General features: G+C 46.9%; 2 protein-coding genes and 1 long non-coding RNA gene across 4 annotated transcripts in view; 2 read left to right on the forward strand and 1 right to left on the reverse strand.

The window, feature by feature from the left end:
* PMVK (phosphomevalonate kinase) overlaps positions 1–19,629 on the forward strand; it is a 152,663-nt gene that overhangs the window by 126,276 nt on the left and 6,758 nt on the right. The gene's annotated exons all lie outside the window — the stretch shown is intronic.
* On the forward strand, positions 406–8,738 carry SHE (Src homology 2 domain containing E). Of its 2 annotated transcripts, none has more exons than XM_026723482.2 (6): positions 406–964; positions 2,376–2,502; positions 4,000–4,254; positions 5,395–5,557; positions 6,325–6,444; positions 7,817–8,738. In XM_026723482.2, exons 1-6 carry the CDS (start codon positions 470–472, stop codon positions 8,007–8,009), a joined length of 1,353 nt encoding a protein of 450 aa, XP_026579267.1. In that variant the 5' UTR covers positions 406–469; the 3' UTR covers positions 8,010–8,738. The 2 variants fall into 2 exon arrangements, with proteins under 2 accessions (XP_026579267.1, XP_026579268.1); XM_026723483.2 differs by having other exon boundaries at positions 406–958; positions 7,817–8,736.
* Positions 17,647–19,462, reverse strand: LOC148124577 (uncharacterized). Its single transcript, XR_015739686.1, has 2 exons — positions 19,348–19,462; positions 17,647–18,456 (listed from the first exon to the last, which is right to left on the reverse strand). It is a non-coding gene; the product is annotated as an uncharacterized LOC148124577 (long non-coding RNA).

The following is a 19,629-nucleotide window of genomic DNA, read 5'->3' on the forward strand; positions in this document are numbered from 1 at the left end:
TTTATTTACAGCTCCCCAAAACTTCTGGAAAAAAACCCAAAATCCAGCAAGTTAATCTTCGATCGGGCTGACCCAGGACGAGGCTGAGATTTGGGGGTACGCAAATAACCTTGGGGGAGGGATGAAGCATTCCGGGGGGTGGGGAAAGGGTGTTTTTTTTGTCCCCTTGTGTTTGAGGTGGGGTGCCTGTAGCTAGTTCCCTGGGCAGCAGGAGGTCTTAGGGGGCAGAGGTAGAGAGCCCTGTTATTGGGGTACGGGGGTGGTCTTCCTGGGGCATGCCTTGGGGAGCGCCCTGTTTCTGGGCTTGGCTTCCTCGGTTTGCAAGCGGGGTGCAGCTTCCCAGCTGGGGTGCTGGAGGGAGGAGACCTGAGGTTGCAAGGCACCCCAAGAAGCATTTTTGGGGGGGCAGAGGGGGGTTTGTGCCTTCCTGCTGGGGGTGTCACTCCTTCTTGACTTCGTTCGGGGCGCCATGGCTGCCAAGTGGTTCAAGGAATTCCCCGCCAACCTCAAAACCGTCTCCGACCGTCCCAAACCCAGCGGCGGGCATCAGGCGAGCAAGCCGACCGGCGGTGCCCGGAAAAACTTAGGATCGCCCGAAGCCGCCTTGGCATCCTCGTTACCCGGAAAGAACCGGAAGAACTCGGCTACCGAGCTGAGCGGCACCAAGACCCCGTTGGCCCCGGGGAAAGATGGCACCGCGAGCCGGTTATCCCGGGACAACCTCCAGGGCCTTCTGCAAGCCGCTGCGGGGAAGATGCGTAAGAATTCGCGGGTGGAGGGGGCCCCTCCGGAGGAGCCGGGCTGGGGGCCCCCCAAAGGGAACCCCAGTTGTGGAGGGTACATCAACCGGCTCATCAAAGTCAACGCCCAGGAGAAAAACGCAAAGAACTTTTCGGCACCGGCTCCCAATCCCAGCCCGGTCCCGCCAGCCGAACCAGAGAAGCCCAAGCAAGACCCGGTAAAGGTGCCATTACGGGGTTGTTTTTTTGGGGGTGGGGGGTTAGAAGATGAAGGGGAGTCCGTTTGAGGTTGGAGGAGGTGTTGCCTTTGTTGGTTTGTAGTTTGGGGGAAATGGGGGTTCAGTTTGGAAGGAAGGAGTAAATGATCAGAAAAGCGTTGCTGACAGTTAATTTTGGGGGTTTAAAAATTGGGGTTCTCTTTGGGAAGATATTGAGCAGTTCTTCATAAAAGAATGGAAAAGGATCCAGCAATGTTTAGGGTGTCTGAAGTCTGTTTCTAATTTTCTTCAGCCCAATTCAAGCAAAGAAGTAGGAAGGAAAGAAAGCGAGAAGAAAGAAAGAAAGAAAGAAAGAAAAAGAAAGAAAGAAAGAAAGAAAGAAAGAAAGAAAGAAAGAAAGAAAGAAAGAGAAAGAAAGAAAGAAAGAAAGAAAGAAAGAGGGAGGAAGGAAAGAAAGAGGAGAAGGAAAGGAGGGAAGGGAGAAAGTGAAGGGAAGGGGAGAGAGGGAAGGGAGGAGGGAAGAAAGTAGAGAAGGAAGAAGGAAAGAAGAAAAAGAAGGAAGAAAGAAATAAAGAAAAGAAAAAGGAAGGAAGGAAGGAAGAAAAGAGAAGGAAAGGAGGACAGGGAGAAAGAGAAGGGGAGAGAGGCAAGGGAGGAGGGAAGAAAGTAGAGAAGTAAGGAAAGGAGAAAAAGAAGGAAGAAAGAAATAAATAAAAGAAAAAAGGAAGGAAAGAAAGAAGGAAGGAAGAAAAGAGAAGGAAAGGAGGAAAGGGAGAAAGAGAAGGGGAGAGAGGGAAGGAAGAAGGAAAGAAGAAAAAGAAGGAAGAAAGAAATAAAGAAAAGAAAAAAGGAAGGAAAGAAAGAAGGAAGGAAGAAAAGAGAAGGAAAGGAGGAAAGGGAGAAAGAGAAGGGGAGAGAGGGAAGGAAGAAGGAAAGAAGAAAGAGAAGGAAGAAAGAGAAATAAGTAAATGAAGGGAAGAAGGTAGGGAAGGAAGAAGGAAGAAAGAGAAGGAAGAAAAAGAAAGAAATGAAGGGAGGAGGGTAGGGAAGAAAGAAGGAAGGAAGAGATAAAATTGATTGATTGATTTAGGAGAAATCTAATATACCGTATTTCAAACAGGACTCTTAAGTTTTTGATGTTATAAACGGTTTGCACACAGAAAGAATCTGAACTGAAAAAATCTGAGAAGGATTGGGATTCCTAGATTTATATTTTTAAGGATTTAGGGGAGTTTAAATCCATTAGATGCCCAACTCTATAGATATATATATCTATTAAATATATAGATGTATGGTATTCAGCTTTATTCGGGTATTTTCCCGAAGTCATGCATGCATACATACTATAGGCGGCACGCAAATTTAATCAATAAGCTATAAAACGTTGATTTTATTTTTTTTTAATCCTTTGGGGAAGGTTATCATTTTGGAAGATTACGCCGACCCATACGACGCTAAGCAGACCAAGGGCCAAAGGGATGCTGAAAGATTGGAAGAGAATGACGGGTACATGGAGCCCTATGATGCGCAACAGATGATAACCGGTAAATCGTGGTTTGTTTCAGAAGAAATCAGGATTGCTTTTGAACTCCCACTCCCGATGGAGCAAATCTTCCGGTGTGTGGGGGTAAAAAATGCGGAGAAAAGTGACCGTCGTCATTTCGAACGGTCACCGTTGTAAGTTCAGGACGGGCCCTCCATGCTTCGTGGCATCCTTGACATCCACCCACCAGCCCAGATTTTAACCTGGTTTTTAAATCGGTCCCACCCCTCATCCCAGCCGCCTTCTGACACTTAAGAGAGGGAAACCTCATTTTCCAGATCATCACAAGTTTGCAACGCGTGGCGGCCTTGAAAAGCCGCAACAATACGAAATTTATTTCACACAACGCAAGGTCAGCCGCGAGCTGGATCTTTGCCCGGGTCTCACCGGGACTCCCCACCCAGAGCCGAGGCAGAAAAGCCATAGAGAAAAACAGGAAATTTGGGCACTGGAAATTGGAATAAAAACAGGCCATTGTCGGCTGGAGACACGGATGAGACCAGAAGCAATTGTGGGGGAGGAATTGGGGTCCATCTTAAAATTTCCAGCCCTTTTTATTGTGCTCCCGTTGAGCCTCCGGTCTTTTGAGTCCTCCCTTGCCAACAAGGGCGGGGTTTCTGAGCCTGTGCAGAGTGTCCTTGTTTTGTTTTGGTTTTTTGCAAAGGGGCCTTTCTTTCTTTCTTTCTTTCTTTCTTTCTTTCTTTCTTTCTTTCTTTCTTTCTTTCTTTCTTTCTTTCTTTCTTTCTTTCTTTTCTTTCAAATGAAAGAAACGCCTGCGAAGTAAATGGGGGATACAGGAATAAAGAGGGGCTTTGATGAGAGAGGAAAGGCGTCAGTTAAAAGTTTAATGAGGACTAGGAATGCTCTGTGGGTTTGTTTTGTGTGAAACAAAGCCGGGGGGAGGAAGTTATAGTTTAGGGTTCGGGTGATTGGAGGGGGAAATGGGATGGGAGGCCAAAAGGAAAGCCATGTTAAAATGAGAGGTTAGTTTATACATTTGGTTAGATGACTGGTAAAAATATCCTTCCTTCCTTCCTTCCTTCCTTCCCTTTGGTTTCTTCTTCCTTCCTTCCTTCCCTCCCTCCTTCCCTTTGCTTTCTCCTTCCTTCCTTCTTCCTTCCTTATGTCTGTTTATTTGTATATCATTTATACTTTTTCCATTCTTTCTCTTTCTCTCTCCCTCCCTTTCTTCTTTCTTTCCATTTTGCTTGCCTTTTCCTTCCTCCCTCCTTCTTTCTTTCTCTTTTCTTTTTCTCTTTCTCCTTTTCTTTCTTTCTTTCTTTCTTTCTTTCTTTCTTTCTTTCTTTCTTTCTTTCTTTCTTTCTTCTTCCTTCCCTCTTTCTTCCTTTCTCCTTCCTTCCTTCCTCTCTTCCTCTCTCTCTCTCTCTCTCTCTCTCTCCTCTCTAAACTTGTATTAAATGGGGGAAAAAAACCCCAACCCTTCTAACCCCCAATAAACCAGGCCTAATTTCCTCCTGGCCTCTGTCCTTGCTTGCAGAAATCCGCCGCCGGGGGTCCAAAGACCCCTTTGGGGGAAAAGCTGTCCTGCTCCTGGGCGAACCAGGGGCCAAGGGAGACACGGGGGTCAAAGTGCCGGCCTCCAAACCCCTGCAGCTTTACGATACCCCTTACGAACCGGCCGAGACGGGCTCCCAGTTCGAGACACGCCTCCCTTCGAGCGACGAGCGACCGCCGGCCGAGTACGAACAGCCCTGGGAGTGGAAGAAAGAGCAGATCCTGAAAGTCCTCTCCGGTAAGTAGGGGAAAGAGGGGGGCCAAAAATTGGGAAGGGGGGAAGGTGGGGGAGTGGGGGAAATTGTATCGCACAAAAATGATAGATTTGTCCAGTGGGGATTTTCCTGCAGTGGGGTCAGTTTAAACAGAGAAAACCGAGAAAGATAAAAGTGGAAGGAGGATCCCTGGGCCGTTTGTTTAAATCAGGGGTCCCCCAAGTTTGCAACTTTAAGACTGGTGGACTCCAACTCCCAGAATCCTCCAGCCAGGATGCTTTAAGAGGGGTGGACTCCAACTCCCAGAATCCCCCAGCCAGGATGCTTTAAGAGGGGTGGACTCCAACTCCCAGAATCCCCCAGCCAGCATGGTTGAAGAAGGGTGGACTCCAACTCTCAGAATCCCCCAGCCAGCATGGTTTAAGATGGGTAGACTCCAACTCCCAGAATCCCCCAGCCAGCATGGTTTAAGAGGGGTGGACTCCAACTCCCAGAATCCCCCAGCCAGCTTGGTTGAAGAAGGGTGGACTCCAACTCCCAGAATCTTCCAGTCAGCATCCTTTAAGAGGGTGGACTCCAACTCCCAGAATCCCCCAGCCAGGGTGGTTTAAGAGGGTGGACTCCAACTCCCAGAATCCCCAGCCAGCATGGTTGAAGAAGGGTAGACTCCAACTCCCCAAATCCCCCAGCCAGCATGCTTTAAGAGGGGTGGACTTCCACTCCCAGAATCCCCCAGCCAGCTTGGTTTAAGAATGGTGGACTTCAGCTCCCAGAATCCCCCAGCCAGCAGGCGTTAAAATGGGTGGAGAATTCTGGGAGTTGAAGTCCACAAGTCTTAAAGTTGTCAAGTTTGGAACCTCTGGTTTAAAATCCTGGTTTCTTTATCCTTTAAATTTGCTTAAAAAAAAATAAAAATGATGCCCTCATTTCATTGGTCAAGGGAGGCAACCTGCTTGGGACGCGAACCGTGTTTCTGTTTCTGCATCATCGGTGCCTAACCAGGGAATCTCGGCTTGTTCATGTCCCTGAGCCATCAGGATGTGAACAAACCCTGCCTTTGGCTTTTCATCCTGGTTTGTTTGCAAAGGAGGTTAGTTTGACCCAAGCCTGAAAGATATTTGGGGAAATCCCCCGGTTTTCACAACTTCCTCTCTCCTTCCCAGTGCAGGGTTCGGAGAAACTCGTGACGGTCGCTGAGACGCCACCCCAGCCCCACCCCTGCCCCAAAAGCTGGCCATCCAAGATGGTGAAGTCTCCCACGGGGATCGAACCGGGGATGGATGGAGGAGAGAGGGTAGATTCTGCCCTCGTCTTGGAGAAACAGCCGTAAGCCATCCAGGATTTCGTCTACCTTCCTGCTCAAATCTTACCTATTTGTGTCCTTAAAAGTGTTTGTTTATCTTGGCAACTTTAAGAAGGGTGGACTTCAACTCCCAGAATCCCCCATCCAGCTTGGTTTAAGATGGCTGGACTTCAACTCCCAAAATCCCCAGTCAGCATCCTTTAAGATGGCTGGACTTCAACTCCCAGAGTCCCCCATCCAGCTTGGTTTAAGATGGCTGGACTTCAACTCCCAGAATCCCCCATCCAGCTTGGTTTAAGATGGCTGGACTTCAACTCCCAGAATCCTCCAGTCAGCATCCTTTAAGATGGCTGGACTTCAACTCCCAGAATCCCCAGTCAGCATCCTTTAAGATGGATGGACTTCAACTCCCAGAATCCCCCATCCAGCTTGGTTTAAGATGGCTGGACTTTAACTCCCAGAATCCCCCAGTCAGCATCCTTTAAGATGGCTGGACTTCAACTCCCAGAATCCCCCATCCAGCTTGGTTTAAGATGGATGGACTTCAACTCCCAGAATCCCCAGCCAGCTTGGTTTAAGATGGCTGGACTTTAACTCCCAGAATCCCCAGTCAGCATCCTTTAAGATGGCTGGACTTCAACTCCCAGAATCCCCAGTCAGCATGCTTTAAGTGGGATGGACTTCAACTCCCAGAATCCCCCAGACGGCTGAGGATTCTGGGAATTACCTGCTCCACCAGGAAGAGAGCGGAACCAGATCAGTAAACCCCATTTTCCCCCCTTCTTTGCAGGTGGTTCCATGGCTCCATCACTCGAGCCCAGGCCGAGAGCCGGTTGCAGCCATGTCCAGAAGCCGGCTACCTGGTGCGCACCAGCGAGATGGGCCCCACGAAATACTCCATCGCCCTTAAGTGAGTGACCAAAAAACCCTGCTTGGCTCAGGAACCGAGTTCTAGACACCTGCCAATCTGTGCTTGCAGGTAGTCCTCAACTTACGACAGTTCATTTGGTGACCGAAGTTACAATGGCACTGAAAAAAGTGACTTAGGGCCGTTTTTTTTACCCTGAACAATCCTTGTAGCCGGTGGTCAGGTGGCCAAAAACTCAGATGTTTAGCAACTGACTCGCATTTATGACGGCCGCTGCGTCCCTGGCTCATGTAGGTCCCCTTTTACGACCGTCTGAGCTGACCAGCCAAGTTGAAACCAGATTCGCTGAACATCCGTGTTCCTAACTTCACATCTGCCTTTGATTCCCTTAAACATCGGCGGCCAGAAAAGGTCCTGAGACGGAGCCAAATTCACTCCACAACTGTCTCACTTAGCAATGGAAATTTGGGGGAGTGGGGGGGCTCTGTGGCGGTCATAAGTTGAGGACTACCCTTCCAACCCTTTTGGGGGCGGAGGGGAATTTGCAATCCCGATTCTTCTGTGCCTGGCTCCAAAACCGGAGCTGGGTGCGACCGAGTTTCCTTCCTGAGGATGCTGGACTTTGAAACAAACCAAGGAAAGAGAGGGGACTTTGGTGTGTGTGTGTGTGTGTGTGTGTTGGTGTGTGATTGTGTGCGAGAGTTGAGAATTGGGAACACGGCTAGTGAGAAGGAAGTCTGGGGAGGCCACCCAAAAGATCTGACCCCTTTCTGATTCTCCCCCTTCCCCTCTTTGGATTACAGGGATAAAAATAAAAATAAAAACATTCCATTTAAACATGCTTTGAACAAGGGAGGATTAGTTGGAAGAAGAACCGGGTTTCGGTCCAAAGAAAGGATGCTTTGAAAAGAAAATTTTTTTCTTTTAAAAAAGAAAAAAGGTGCTTTAAAAAAGGTGTTTTTTTTAAAAAAACAGAAAGGATTTCTGGGAAAAGAGAATGCTTGAAAAAGAAACAAATTCTTTTAAAAAGAAAAGGGTGCTTTCAAAGGAAAGGATTTCTTTAAAAAAGAAAGCGTGCTTTCAATTTTCCTTTAAAAAGAAGAGTTCTTTTTTTAAAAAAAAGAAAAAGGATTTCTGTAAAAAGACAGACTGTTTTAAAAAGAAAAAAAATTCTTTTAAAAAGAAAAGGATGCTTGAAATCAAAAGGATTTCTTTAAAAAGAAAGTTTGTTTGTTTTTTTAAAAAAAGAAAGGATGTAATGTGGGTTCCAGACTGATGAGCTGTATTCAAATATTGGTCTAGCAAATGTTTTGTATCCTCTAGTTATTAGTGTAATATTACCAGAGATAATCTTTTTGGGGGGGTGGGGCTCTGTCTCTCTCTCTCTGTCTCTCTCTCTCTTTCTCCCTCCCAGGACAAGCCAGGGTTGCGTCCACATCATTGTGGCCCAGACAAAGGACCATAAATACACTTTGGACCAAGCCGGCGGTCTCTTCGACACCGTCCCCCAAGTGGTTGGCTATTACTCCACCGAAAAGCTCCCCTTCAAAGGAGCCGAACACATGACTCTCCGTTACCCGGTCTCGGTTCCCAGCAAAGCCCCCTAAATCCTCCCCTTTTAGGCCAGTTTGATACTGGGGAAACGCGGTGGATGCCGGACCGTCGGTCCCGTTGGACGGAGACCTCGCCCAGCCTTCGCTTCGGCCCGGAGACGGGACTCCCGACAGTTCCTTCCTTCTCTAGCAAATTTTATTCCCGTGTTTCCCAATGCGATAAGATAGGAATTTTGGGGTTCCCCCACCTGCCCCCTTTAGTTCTACGCAAACTCAGAACGGAGGAGACATTTCCTGACCGTTGGAACAATTCATCAGTGGAACAATTTGCCTCCGGAAGTTGTGGATGCTCCAAGAAGATGTTGGACAGCCATTTTGTCTGAAGGGGTGTAGGGTTTCCTGTCTAAGCGGGGGGTTGGACTAGAAGACCTCCAAGGTCCCTTCCAACTCTGTTATCCTTCCTCCCTCCCTTCCCTTCTTTCCTTCCTTCCCTTCCTTCCTTCCTCCCTCCCTCTCTCCTTTCCTTCCTTCCCTTCTTTCCTTCCTTCCTTTCCTTCCTTCCTCCCTCCCTCTCTCCTTTCCTTCCTTCCCTTCTTTCCTTCCTTCCTTTCCTTCCTTCCTCCTTCCCTCCTTCCCTTCTTTCCCTTCCTCCTTCCCTCTCTCCCTTCCTTCTCTTCTTTCCTTCCTTCCCTTCCTTCCTTTCTTCCTTCCTTCCTTCCTTCCTTCCTTCCTCCTTCCCTCCCTCCCTTCTTTCCCTTCTTCCTTCCTTTCCTCCCTCCCTTCCTTCTCTTCTTTCCTTCCTTTCCTTCCTTCCTTCCTTCCTTCCTTCCTTCCTTCCTTCCTTCCTTCCTTCCTTTCTTCCTTCCCTTCCTTCCTTCCCTCCCTTCCTTCCTCCTTCCCTCCCTCCCTTCTTTCCCTTCCTCCTTCCCTCTCTCCCTTCCTTCTCTTCTTTCCTTCCTTCCCTTCCTTCCTTCCTTCCTTCCCTCCCTTCCTTCCTCCTTCCCTCCCTCCCTTCTTTCCCTTCCTCCTTCCCTCTCTCCCTTCCTTCTCTTCTTTCCTTCCTTCCCTTCCTTCCCTTCCTTCCTTCCCTCCCTTCCTTCCTCCTTCCCTCCCTCCCTTCTTTCCCTTCCTCCTTCCCTCTCTCCCTTCCTTCTCTTCCTTCCTCCTTCCCTCCCTCCCTTCTTTCCCTTCCTCCTTCCCTCTCTCCCTTCCTTCTCTTCTTTCCTTCCTTTCCTTCCTTCCTTCCTTCCTTTCTTCCTTCCTTCCTTCCTTCCTTCCTCCTTCCCTCCCTCCCTTCTTTCCCTTCTTCCTTCCTTCCCTCCCTCCCTTCCTTCTCTTCTTTCCTTCCTTTCCTTCCTTCCTTCCTTCCTTCCTTCCTTCCTTCCTTCCTTCCTTCTTCCTTCCTTCCTTCCTTCCTTCCTCCCTTCCTTCCTCCTTCCCTCCCTCCCTTCTTTCCCTTCCTCCTTCCCTCTCTCCCTTCCTTCTCTTCTTTCCTTCCTTCCCTTCCTTCCCTTCCTTCCTTCCTCCCTTCCTTCCTCCTTCCCTCCCTCCCTTCTTTCCCTTCCTCCTTCCCTCTCTCCCTTCCTTCTCTTCTTTCCTTCCTTCCCTTCCTTCCCTTCCTTCCTTCCCTCCCTTCCTTCCTCCTTCCCTCCCTCCCTTCTTTCCCTTCCTCCTTCCCTCTCTCCCTTCCTTCTCTTCCTTCCTCCTTCCCTCCCTCCCTTCTTTCCCTTCTTCCTTCCCTCCTTCCCTCCCTCCCTTCTTCCGATGCTGGAGTTTTCAAAGAAAAGACAGGACAACCATTTTGTTCAAAGTGATGTAGGGTTTCCTGCCTAAGCAAGGGGTTGGACTAGAAGACCTCCAAGGTCCCTGCCAAAACTCTTGTTATCCTATTCTATTCTACTCTTTTGCTGGACGCTGAATTGAGAGGCGTGGAATTGAAGCACCGTCGATCAGCGGCTGTTCAAAACTGACCCGGCTGCTTTTTCTCGAGCCAAATTCTCGGACTTTTCTTTTACGAGATTTATTGAGAAGAAAAACAAAAGGGGTTTTGTTTTGTTTTTTAATCCCAGCCGTTCCAGTCATCGCCATGAAAAGCCGTGGATTTTGCGTGGGCTAAACTGGGAGGTTTGGATGTATTATTATTATTTTATTTTTATTTTCTTAATGGTTTCCTTATTGGAGGCAGATCGATCTCTCCGCCATTCCTCCAGAAATCAAATTAAAAAAAAAAAAAAACGCTCAAAAGAGTTTCGATTTCTTTTTCTAGCATCTTAGCTCCAGAGAAACATTGCCGATGGTTTTCCGTTTACGTTCGTCCGATGTTACCACGGTGTTCAAAAATAGAGAAGGGATTTATGACCCTTTCTCGCACTTACGACCGTAAGAGCATCCTCGTGGCAACGTGATCAAAAATTGGGGTTGTTTGCTAATTGGCAAATAGGACGGTTGCAGGATCTCAGGGGGGTCACTTTCTTTTCTAATTTAAAAAAAAAATCTTTATTGAAATTCAAGATATTAAAAATAAATTACAAAATACAAAAGATTTGCAAAAGCTTCTGTAGAAGAAATTACGTCAATCTCTTTCAACATCACTTTCTTGGCAGTACCGTAAATGCATAATATTTGACAGTTATTTATCGTATTAGTGATATTAATTCACAGTGCTTTGCTACTGTCAATAAACAACAATATTTCATCCTTAGAGGTCAGTAGTTTCAAGTCTGCGAGATCTCCCGGTGGCCTCCCATCCTCATTAAAAGCAGATCTGTTTCAAGGGCTAGAGGAGGTAAAGAGAGACGCAGAAAATAGAATGAGGGAGATTTCCAGCCAGATTTCAGATTTGATTTCAGAGATCCTTAAGAGTAACTTAGGTTTCTCCTTCCCCTTTTAAGAAACACTGATCTATCTTGGTTGCATCTTGGTTTAAAAACCCACGAGAAAAATCCACTGCTTTCTGACCACCTTTTTTTTGTTGTTTTTTGTTTTGTTTTAAATTAGTTTCGCTAGCTGCTTTGTGGCTTTGGCTAAAACTGGATTTGAGTCAGTCTGAAAAGTGGATCAGCCCTCTGCTCTCTGGGGCACCCACCCATCCACCCAGTTTCCTCTCTTGGCAGGATCAAATCCCGGCATTGTTTCGACTTCCTTCCCTCCCGATCTAAAAAAGACGTGTTGCTTTTTTGCACAAAACTCCTGGCGCCTGTCTGGCTTTCTTTGTAGACTGAAACTGATGGAAATGGGGTGGAGTTTTTTTTGTTTTTTCGCTTTTTTCGGAAGCAAACTCTGAATCGTGGTTTAGCTTGCTGCAGCAATTTCCCGCCAGGCTTCGGCTTGGGTCCCTGAGGGGCATTGCGGGGAAAGCAGCTCCGTGCCTACGCAGCCCTCCAGTCAGGGTTGCTGGGTTGTTGTTGGGTAGAGTGGGGAAACTGGTTAGTGAAGTCCAAAATGGATGGCTGTGCAAAATTCAGACTTTGATGTAAAATGGACGAAAGGGTGTGTTTTGAAAGAGGGTGGGATTGGGGGTGGGCAGGAAAGAAAGAAAGAAAAAAGAGGGAAAGAGAGGAAGATGGAAGAGGAAGGAAGGAGAAGAGGAGGGGAGGAAGAGAGAGGGAAGGGAGGAAAAAAGAAAAAGGGAAGAAAGGAAGGGAAGTTGGGAGGGAGGGAAGAAAGAAGGAAGGAATAGGAAGAGGAAAGGAAAAGAAAATAAGGAAATAATCACCTTTAAATACAATGGAAAATTATTCCATCCAGTCAGGATTAAACTAGATTAGACTAAATTTTATTAGAATTAATAAAATTAATTCTTAGGCTAAATTTATTAAATTTAGATTAGACTAAATTTCGACATCTCCAAAGTGCCCCTTTGTTGGAATCTTTTCTCTAAAAGCTAAATATTTTGCAAAGCTTAAGTTTTCAACACAAAACAGGAGTAATGGATCAAAAAAAAAAAAATCTGTGTAAATTGAAGATTATAAAAACAAAAAAAAATCTATCATTTTTTTTTCCAAAGACCAAAAAAAAAAAATGAATGAAAACCTCTTAAAAATAAAGTGATGCTGCCCTCTTGTGGCCAAAATGTAAACTACAGCTAGCATTAAAAAAAAGTCATTTTAGATTTTTAAACGCTGCATAAATGCTATTTTGTGATTAAAACAATGGTTGAATTTTGTTTTTTCCCCCTTAAATAATTTGGCTTTACATCCTTGTCCTGGTGGTTTGCCAAGCTGAAGGGCGGTTTTATAAAAATAACGATCAGTTTTCTTTTTTTAAATGGAGCGAAATGTGTGGGAATTTGTAAGAAATTCCTTGTACTTTTTAAAAAATTAAATTAAATCTCTACACAAACATCACCCTTGGAAAGTGAGGCTTTCAAATCGGTGCCTTCACACAGGCCGTCAAAACCTCACAACAGCTTAAAAATAAAACAAAATTTTGCAACCAAACCCCTTCCTCTTTTTTTTCCTTTCGTTCTCTTTTATATTCCCCCCCTTCCTCCCCTCTCACATCTGCATTTTCTGTTTTTGACTATGACACTGCCAACTCTCTGGCTCTGGTGTTTTGTGGGTATGTGTGTCTTTTGTCACAGATGTAACACTTGAGGTGGGGAAGTTAAGAATTGCGACACAACGGGAAATTGCCCTCTGTCTGCGTCCAAGAGAAAAAGGAACAAGTGAACGAACTCCAAAAACCCCGTTTAGCCAGGAAACCGAGCTGCAAAACAAACCATCACAGGGGGGGTCATTGTAGCCGAGGAAGAAACCCAAACAAAAGAATCAAATCGCAAAAAGTTGGACCGTTTGCGGACCCCCTGAGGCCATCTAGATGGACTCTTTGCTCCAGGGCCGAACGAAGGGTTATTTTTTTGGGGGGGGGAACACCTTCAGCCGCCCAATTCAAAAGCAACTTCCTCTCTGCAGTCTTGCTCTGGGGATAAACGAGGGGTTACCCCCCTTTTTTTTTCATAGAATAACAAGAGTTGGAAGGGACCTTGGAGGTCATCTAGTCCAACCCCCCCTTTGCTCGGACAGGAGAGGCAATTCCAAATATTAGCCTCTACCTAGGATTGAACTCGCAATCCTCCTGATTGTAACAGATCCGTATCTAGGCCACCGGACCTCTCTGAAATGTAGATTATTATTATTATTTTTCCTGCTTTGAATGAAAACGAATAGAAAAAAAAAAAATCACGGGCGTTGCTGCATTTCAGGCTTTGCTTTCCAAGGAAAAAAGAAAATAAGGCTGTGCTAAAAAAACAAAAATAAACCCAAATTTGACACTGTCTTGGTGGTGCTTTTCCGGCGGCGAGATAAATAAACCTTTGGCTCAAAATCTTCCAATGCAAACCCAGAGTTTTGACTGAGAGCCAGAACAAAAAAAAAGAGATTTTATTTAATACTTTTGAAAAAAAAAAAAAACACCTGTGAGATAAGGAAGAAGGTTTGATCCCCCACCCCAAAAAATAACCTGGAGGAGATTTCTCATTCCCGCACACCCCGCTTCCGTTCTCACCAGGCATCACCCCAAATTCAAAACAAACCGGAGGAAAACGGATGGTGCATTTCGCCACCGTTTCCCTCCCCAACCTGTCAAGTGTCTCGTCCCGCTTGCGGGGTTGCTCAACTGTTTTTCTTCCTCTCTTGAGATCCCTTTCTCACGCTTCGGGGCAGCCCCCCACCCCTTTCCCTCCCTCCCCAAGTCCAAAAACCCAGAAGAAGAAAACCCCTCCTGCCAAGGTGGCCTGGGGGAACCACGTCTGCCTTTTATTCCGCGTTGATTTTATTCCACGTTGATTTTATTCCACGTTGATTTTATTCCGCGTTCATTTTATTCCGCGTTCATTTTATTCGACGTTCATCCTCGAGAAAACTGGGCTCGTCTCCTGCTCTCCCAAAAAAACCAGTGCCAATAATTTCACTTGGGGTTTTTGTATCTCTACGAGCACCCAAAGTGTATAAATCCAGGCAGTTGGAAGGGATCTTGTAGGTCATCTAGTCCAACCCCCGGCCCAAGCAGAAGACCTACACCATTTCTGACAAATGGCAGTCCAATCTCTTCTTGAAGGTCTCCAGGGATGAAGCTCCCACAACTTCCAAAGGCAACGTCTGCTCTTTACAGATTAACAGTGTTGGAAGGGATCTTATAGGTCATCTAGTCCAACCCCCCCACCCAAGCGGGAGACCCTGCACCATTTCTGACAAATCCAGTAGTTTTTTTGGGAGGGGAACACCATTGCAAAGAGAGACACACACACACACACACACACACCAATTTTCCTTCCCTTTGGCTCTCTCTTCACTCACAAAAGCAGTCAGGCGTAGCAGTTACAGCAGAGCAAACCACCCAATGTCGGGAATTTGGATGGATGCCGGCGACAAAAGGCCTCCGTCCGTCGGAGGGCTGGGATAAACTGAGTCCCATCCCCCTTTGAAAGGTGTCGGGTGATCTGTGGCTTGTTTTGGCTAGGATGCCGTTCATCCTCAACTTACGGCCATTCGTTTTAGTGACGGGAGTCACAGCGGCCTTGAAAAAAAAGGGACTTGGGATGGTTTTTCGCCCTGCAGCGTCCCCGTGGTCACGCAATCTCCGGGAAGAGTTCGCGAACCCTGGGTTGCAAAATCCCCACGGTTTTGTCATTGTTTTGGGTGAAGGGAACAAGGAAGCACAATGAAAACAGGCCAGCCCCGGTCACTCAAAAGTTTTCACACGTTGGAGGGAGGCGGCCTTGAACCCCAGCTATGATTTGAAAACCCAGTTTCAGAGCAGCGTTTCCCAACCTTCATAATTCTAAGAGGGCGGACTTCAACTCCCAGAATTCCCTATTTTAGAGGGGTGGACTTCAACTCCCAGAATTCCCTGTTTTAGAGGGTGGACTTCACCTCCCAGAATTCCCTGCTTTAGAGGGGTGGACTTCGACTCCCAGAATTCCTTATTTTAGAGGGGTGGACTTCAACTCCCAGAATTCCCTGTTTTAGAGGGGTGGACTTCAACTCCCAGAATTCCTTGTTTTAGAGGGGTGGACTTCAACTCCCAGAATTCCCTATTTTAGAGGGGCGGACTTCGACTCCCAGAATTCCCTATTTTAGAGGGGCGGACTTCAACTCCCAGAATTCCCTGCTTTAGAGGGGCGGACTTCAACTCCCAGAATTCCCTGTTTTAGAGGAGTGGACTTCAACTCCCAGAATTCCCTGTTTTAGAGGGGTGGACTTCAACTCCCAGAATTCCCTATTTTAGAGGGGCGGACTTCAACTCCCAGAATTCCCTGCTTTAGAGGGGCAGACTTCAACTCCCAGAATTCCCTATTTTAGAGGGACGGACTTCGACTCCCCGAATTCATGCATGCTGGCTGAGGAATTCTGGGAGTTGAAGTCCATCCGTCTTAAATCTTCTTTAGACATTTTTACCAACAAAAGCACCGAAATCAAAAGTTAGCACCTTATGCATTTATTCACTCAGGTGAAAAAAACAAAATGCCGCTGAACAGTTTTTTTAACTTTTAACTCCAAACTGAACAAGATTTTTAGGTTTCCAACGTTTTTAAACTTTAAGCACAGTTTGCAGCTTCAGCCGTTTCAGTCCTCGGGCAGCTTCCGTCTCTCTTTCGCCCAAAGTTAAATCTGATCGGATTAAATGTTCTCCGTTTCTGCATTCCCCCCCCCCCGGTTCATCTCCTGTATAAGAAGTCCTCGATTTATAAGCGGTTCGTTTAGTGACGGTCCAAACTCACCACGGCACTGAGAAAAGGGAGTTTTGGGACGGTTTTTCAGACTCATGGCCTCAAAAAAGGAACTTCGGGATACTTTTTCACACTTAATGGCCGTTGCAACCTCCTCAGGATCACTTGATCAAACCCCAAACCATCAGCAACTGACTCATATTTACGACTGATTCCCTTTTTGTGACCTTCGGCAAGCCAAGCCAATGGCCAAGCCGGATCCGCTGAACAACCGGTTTCCTAACTTCACCAACTGTAGTGATTCACTTAACAACCGTGGCCGGAAAGATCGTAAAAACGGGACCAGCGCTCCCTCGCTCCAATGTCTCACTTAGCAGCAGAAATTCAGACCTCTGGTCGTAAGTTGAGGATACACTTACCCGTATTTCAGGGAGGTTTCATCCCCCTTGGATTCCCAAAATCCTAATTTACAACTGGCACTCAAAGTTGAAAGAAAGAAAGAAAGAAAGAAAGAAAGAAAGAAAGAAAGAAAGAAAGAAAGAAAGAAAGAAAGAAAGAAAGAAAGAAAGAAAGAAAGAAAGAAAGAAAGAAAGAAACAAGCAGAAAGGAAAGAAGGAGGGAAACAAAAAAGAAATGAAGGAAGCAAGGAAAAAAGGGAAGGAAGGAAAGGAAAGAGGAAAGGAAAGGAAAGGAAAAGGAAGGAAGGAAGGAAGGAAGGAAGGAAGGAAGAAAGAAAGAAAGAAAGAGAGAGAGAGAGAGAAAGAAAGAAAAGAAGCAAGCAAGCAGAAAGGAAAGAAGGAGGGAAGCAAGGAAAGAAAAGAAGGAAGAAAGGAAAAGAAGGAAAGAAAGAAAAGAAAGAAAGAAAGAAAGAAAGAAAGCAGAATTGCCAAATAATGCCCATACTCTGACCTCTGAAAAACAACGCAAAGGAAAAAACGTCACACACACAAAATAGCTTTTTTGCAGAACCAACAGCAGCAGAAAAAAAAAGAAAAAAAACAACCCCCAAAATAAAAAAAATAAAAAGTGTTGTAACAAGGAAACCAGGCTGGTTGGTTCTCTTGAGAATGGCTTAGCCTTCTGACCCAAAACTATTCGAAGGGGTCAATGATCCCTCCCCCACAACTCGCTTGCTTGCAATAAAGTGGGGGACAGTTCACACACACACACCCAAAAATCCATGCACCATGCAGTGTTTCCTCGCCACGTACAAAAATCTCCCCCAAATTCACAACTCCTTGAAAAGAGTGTCACAATTGGCACTGGAAACTGAGCACCGAGAAATCCCAAATATCAATATATATATATATATATATATATAAATTCTCCTTGGGTTAGAAGAAGGCCAGTAAAGTCAAAACAGCAGCTTTGCAACTTCTGCTGTTTCACATCTGGAAGCAGCCCAGATGTGTTTGCATCCAATTCGAAAGCCGCTGGGCGTCTCTTCTTCCATGCCTTCACATTTTGCAAAAGTCTTCTTCTTCTTCTTCTTCTTCTTCTTCTTCTTTCTTCTTCTTCTTCTTCTTCTCCTCCTCCTCCTCCCCTCCTCCTCCTCCTCCTCCTCCTCCTCCTCCTCCTCTCCTCCTCCTCCTCCTCCTCCTCCTCCTCCTCCTTCTTCTTCTTCTTCTTCTTCTTCTTCTCCCTTCCTTTCCTTGCTTGAAAAAAAGGTATAAAAACAGGCCTGAAATGACTTTTGGACTGAATCCCTGGAGGTGGGGGAAAAATCGGTCCAAAACGCGTATTTTAAGACCAAAAGGAAAAACTCTAAAAGTCCTGTTTTGGCGGGGTAGCAAAACTATAAAATTCACAATTGAGGTAGGATGAGTAAATGGATCCAGTGGGATAACTGCCCCCACAAAAATGATTGTAGGGAAAAGACTTTTTTTAAATAGAAAAGAGGTATTTTGAGAATAGAATAGAGAATAACAGAGGTGGAAGGGACCTTAAAAGGTCTTCTAGTCCAACCCCCTGCTTAGGCAGGAAACCCTATACCACTTCCGACAAAATCCAACACTTTTTAAAAAAAACTTCCCGTGTTGAAGCATTCACAACTTCTAGAGGCAAATTTTTGATTGATGTCAAAATGGAAGGTTATTTTTGGGAGGTGGAGTAACAGCAGGTGGAAATCAACAAGGTAACCGGAAGTGGAAAAAACAAAACCTTGACCAGGTAGGAGGAAAAAGGCAGTGAAACTGACCGGATCAGGTGGAACATAGATTCCCATCCAGCAAAAGCCTCCTTAGATGTTCTGTTCTTTGCAAAAGGCATTGTGGGAGGCCTGGAAACCATCATCCACGGCATCTTCTTTCATCGCGGGCAGCCGGGATGAACCCCCGAGGGTTGTCCGTTCGACCACGTACCCCGTCTTCAAAGCACACACACACACACCCGCTTTGAGGGTCCAGAAAGAAGGGACGTAACTGGACGTAACTCGGAGCGTAACTGGACCTTCCTAAGTTCTTGGGGCTGGAAGGAATCCTTGGCAAATGCTGGCAAGGCTGCCCCCAAAGGCAGGTTTTTTTGGGGGGGCTGTGGGCCACCCCTGTCTTGTAGGCCAACCACGGGGTGTGGGGGGGGGCCTCCAGGGCCTTCTCAACGCAGGGCCCCCCGATCATTTGGGCAGCAGGAAGTAGTCCGCGTTGGAGACGTCGAAGGGACCCTGGTCTGGGGTCCGCGGGCTGTCGATGGAGCTCTCGCTGAAGGGCGAGGTGGGAGGGAGAGGAGGGGGAGGCACTCATGGGGGCTCTGGAGACATGGGGGCCAGAGCATAGGAGGGGGTTTGGGGTGCCTTTCATCTCGCCAAAGGGCAGGAGCCCCCACTTCTTGCGGTACCTGGAATGCCAAAGCACACCTGTTAGAAGGATGGTGGGCCCGGGGACGAGAGGGCCCCTCCTGGCCTGGATCCCCGAGGTGGGGTGGGGGGAGAAGGAGGAGGAAGGTTCTGGAAGGGGAACCCCAAAGGTTTGGAGGATCCGGGGGAAGGGGGTGGGCAACGGCAGAAAGAAAGAAAGAAAGAAAGAGGGGGAAAAGAAGGAAGGAAGGAAGGAAGGAAGGAAGGAAGGAAGGAAGGAAGGAAGGAAAGAAAGAAAGAAAGAAAGAAAGAAAGAAAGAAAGAAAGAAAGAAAGAAAGAAAGAAAGAGGGAGGGAGAGAGAGAGAGAGGAAAGAAGGAAAAAAGAAGGAAGGAAAGAAAAAGAAAAGGAAGGAAGGAAGGAGAGTTGGAAAGGACTTTAGAGGACTTTTAGTCCAACAGGGAGGGAGGGAGGGAAGGAAGGAAGGAAGGAAGGAAGGAAGGAAGGAAGGAAGGAAAAAGAAAGAAGTAAGGAAGAAAAGAGGGAGGGAGAGAGAGAGAGAGGAAGGAAGGAAGGAAAAAAGAAAGAAGGAAAGAAGGAAGGAAGAAAAGAGGGAGGGAGGGAGCGAGGGAGGGAAGAAAGGAAGGAAGGAAGGAAAAAAGAAAGAAAGAAGGAAGGAAGGAAGGAAGGAAAGACCTCTCAGCTCCGCTTGTCCTCCCCCCAGTGAATTCCCAACCCCCAAAACAAACCACCTTACCTTCCCTCACCCCACTTAAACCCAGTTTGTTTGCTCTCTCTGCTTCCCCAGCCGTGTTTTTTCCCCCCCGCTCTTGCAATTCAGACCTTCCAAGGACTCACCTATCCCCCCCCAAGTCCCCCAAACTCCCCCTCCCAGCCCTCCCCCTCCCCCCAAACAGAGAGACTCCGTCTCACCGGGTGAGGACGCCGACCGCCAAGGCCAGCCCTAGCGTGATGCTGACCGCCACGATGAGAAAGACGTAGAGTGGCACCCCGACGGTCCCTTCCACCACTGGAAGCAAAACAGACACACACACACCCCAAAAAAAGACACCCCTGGTTAGACACCCCTGTTGGATGAGCCCATCCATCCCCCCCATCAGGGCTGGAACTACATCTCCCATCATGCCCTGCGGCTTACTCCTGGCTCCAGGGGGGGAATTCTGGGAAAGTCATATTTTGCAAAGAGATCCGCTA

This window comes from Pseudonaja textilis, chromosome 16 (assembly GCF_049901715.1).
Source record: "Pseudonaja textilis isolate UNSWEBS1 chromosome 16, rPseTex1.2, whole genome shotgun sequence".
NCBI lineage: Eukaryota > Metazoa > Chordata > Lepidosauria > Squamata > Elapidae > Pseudonaja > Pseudonaja textilis.

Bases quoted from the DNA above. Each gene is read 5' to 3' on its own strand.
- SHE (XM_026723482.2), top strand. From the start codon at position 470: ATGGCTGCCAAGTGGTTCAAGGAATTCCCCGCCAACCTCAAAACCGTC. The intron at 5,558-6,324 runs GTAAGCCATCCA...CCTTCTTTGCAG, and splicing joins CTCGTCTTGGAGAAACAGCC to GTGGTTCCATGGCTCCATCA. The intron at 6,445-7,816 runs GTGAGTGACCAA...TCTCCCTCCCAG, and splicing joins AAATACTCCATCGCCCTTAA to GACAAGCCAGGGTTGCGTCC.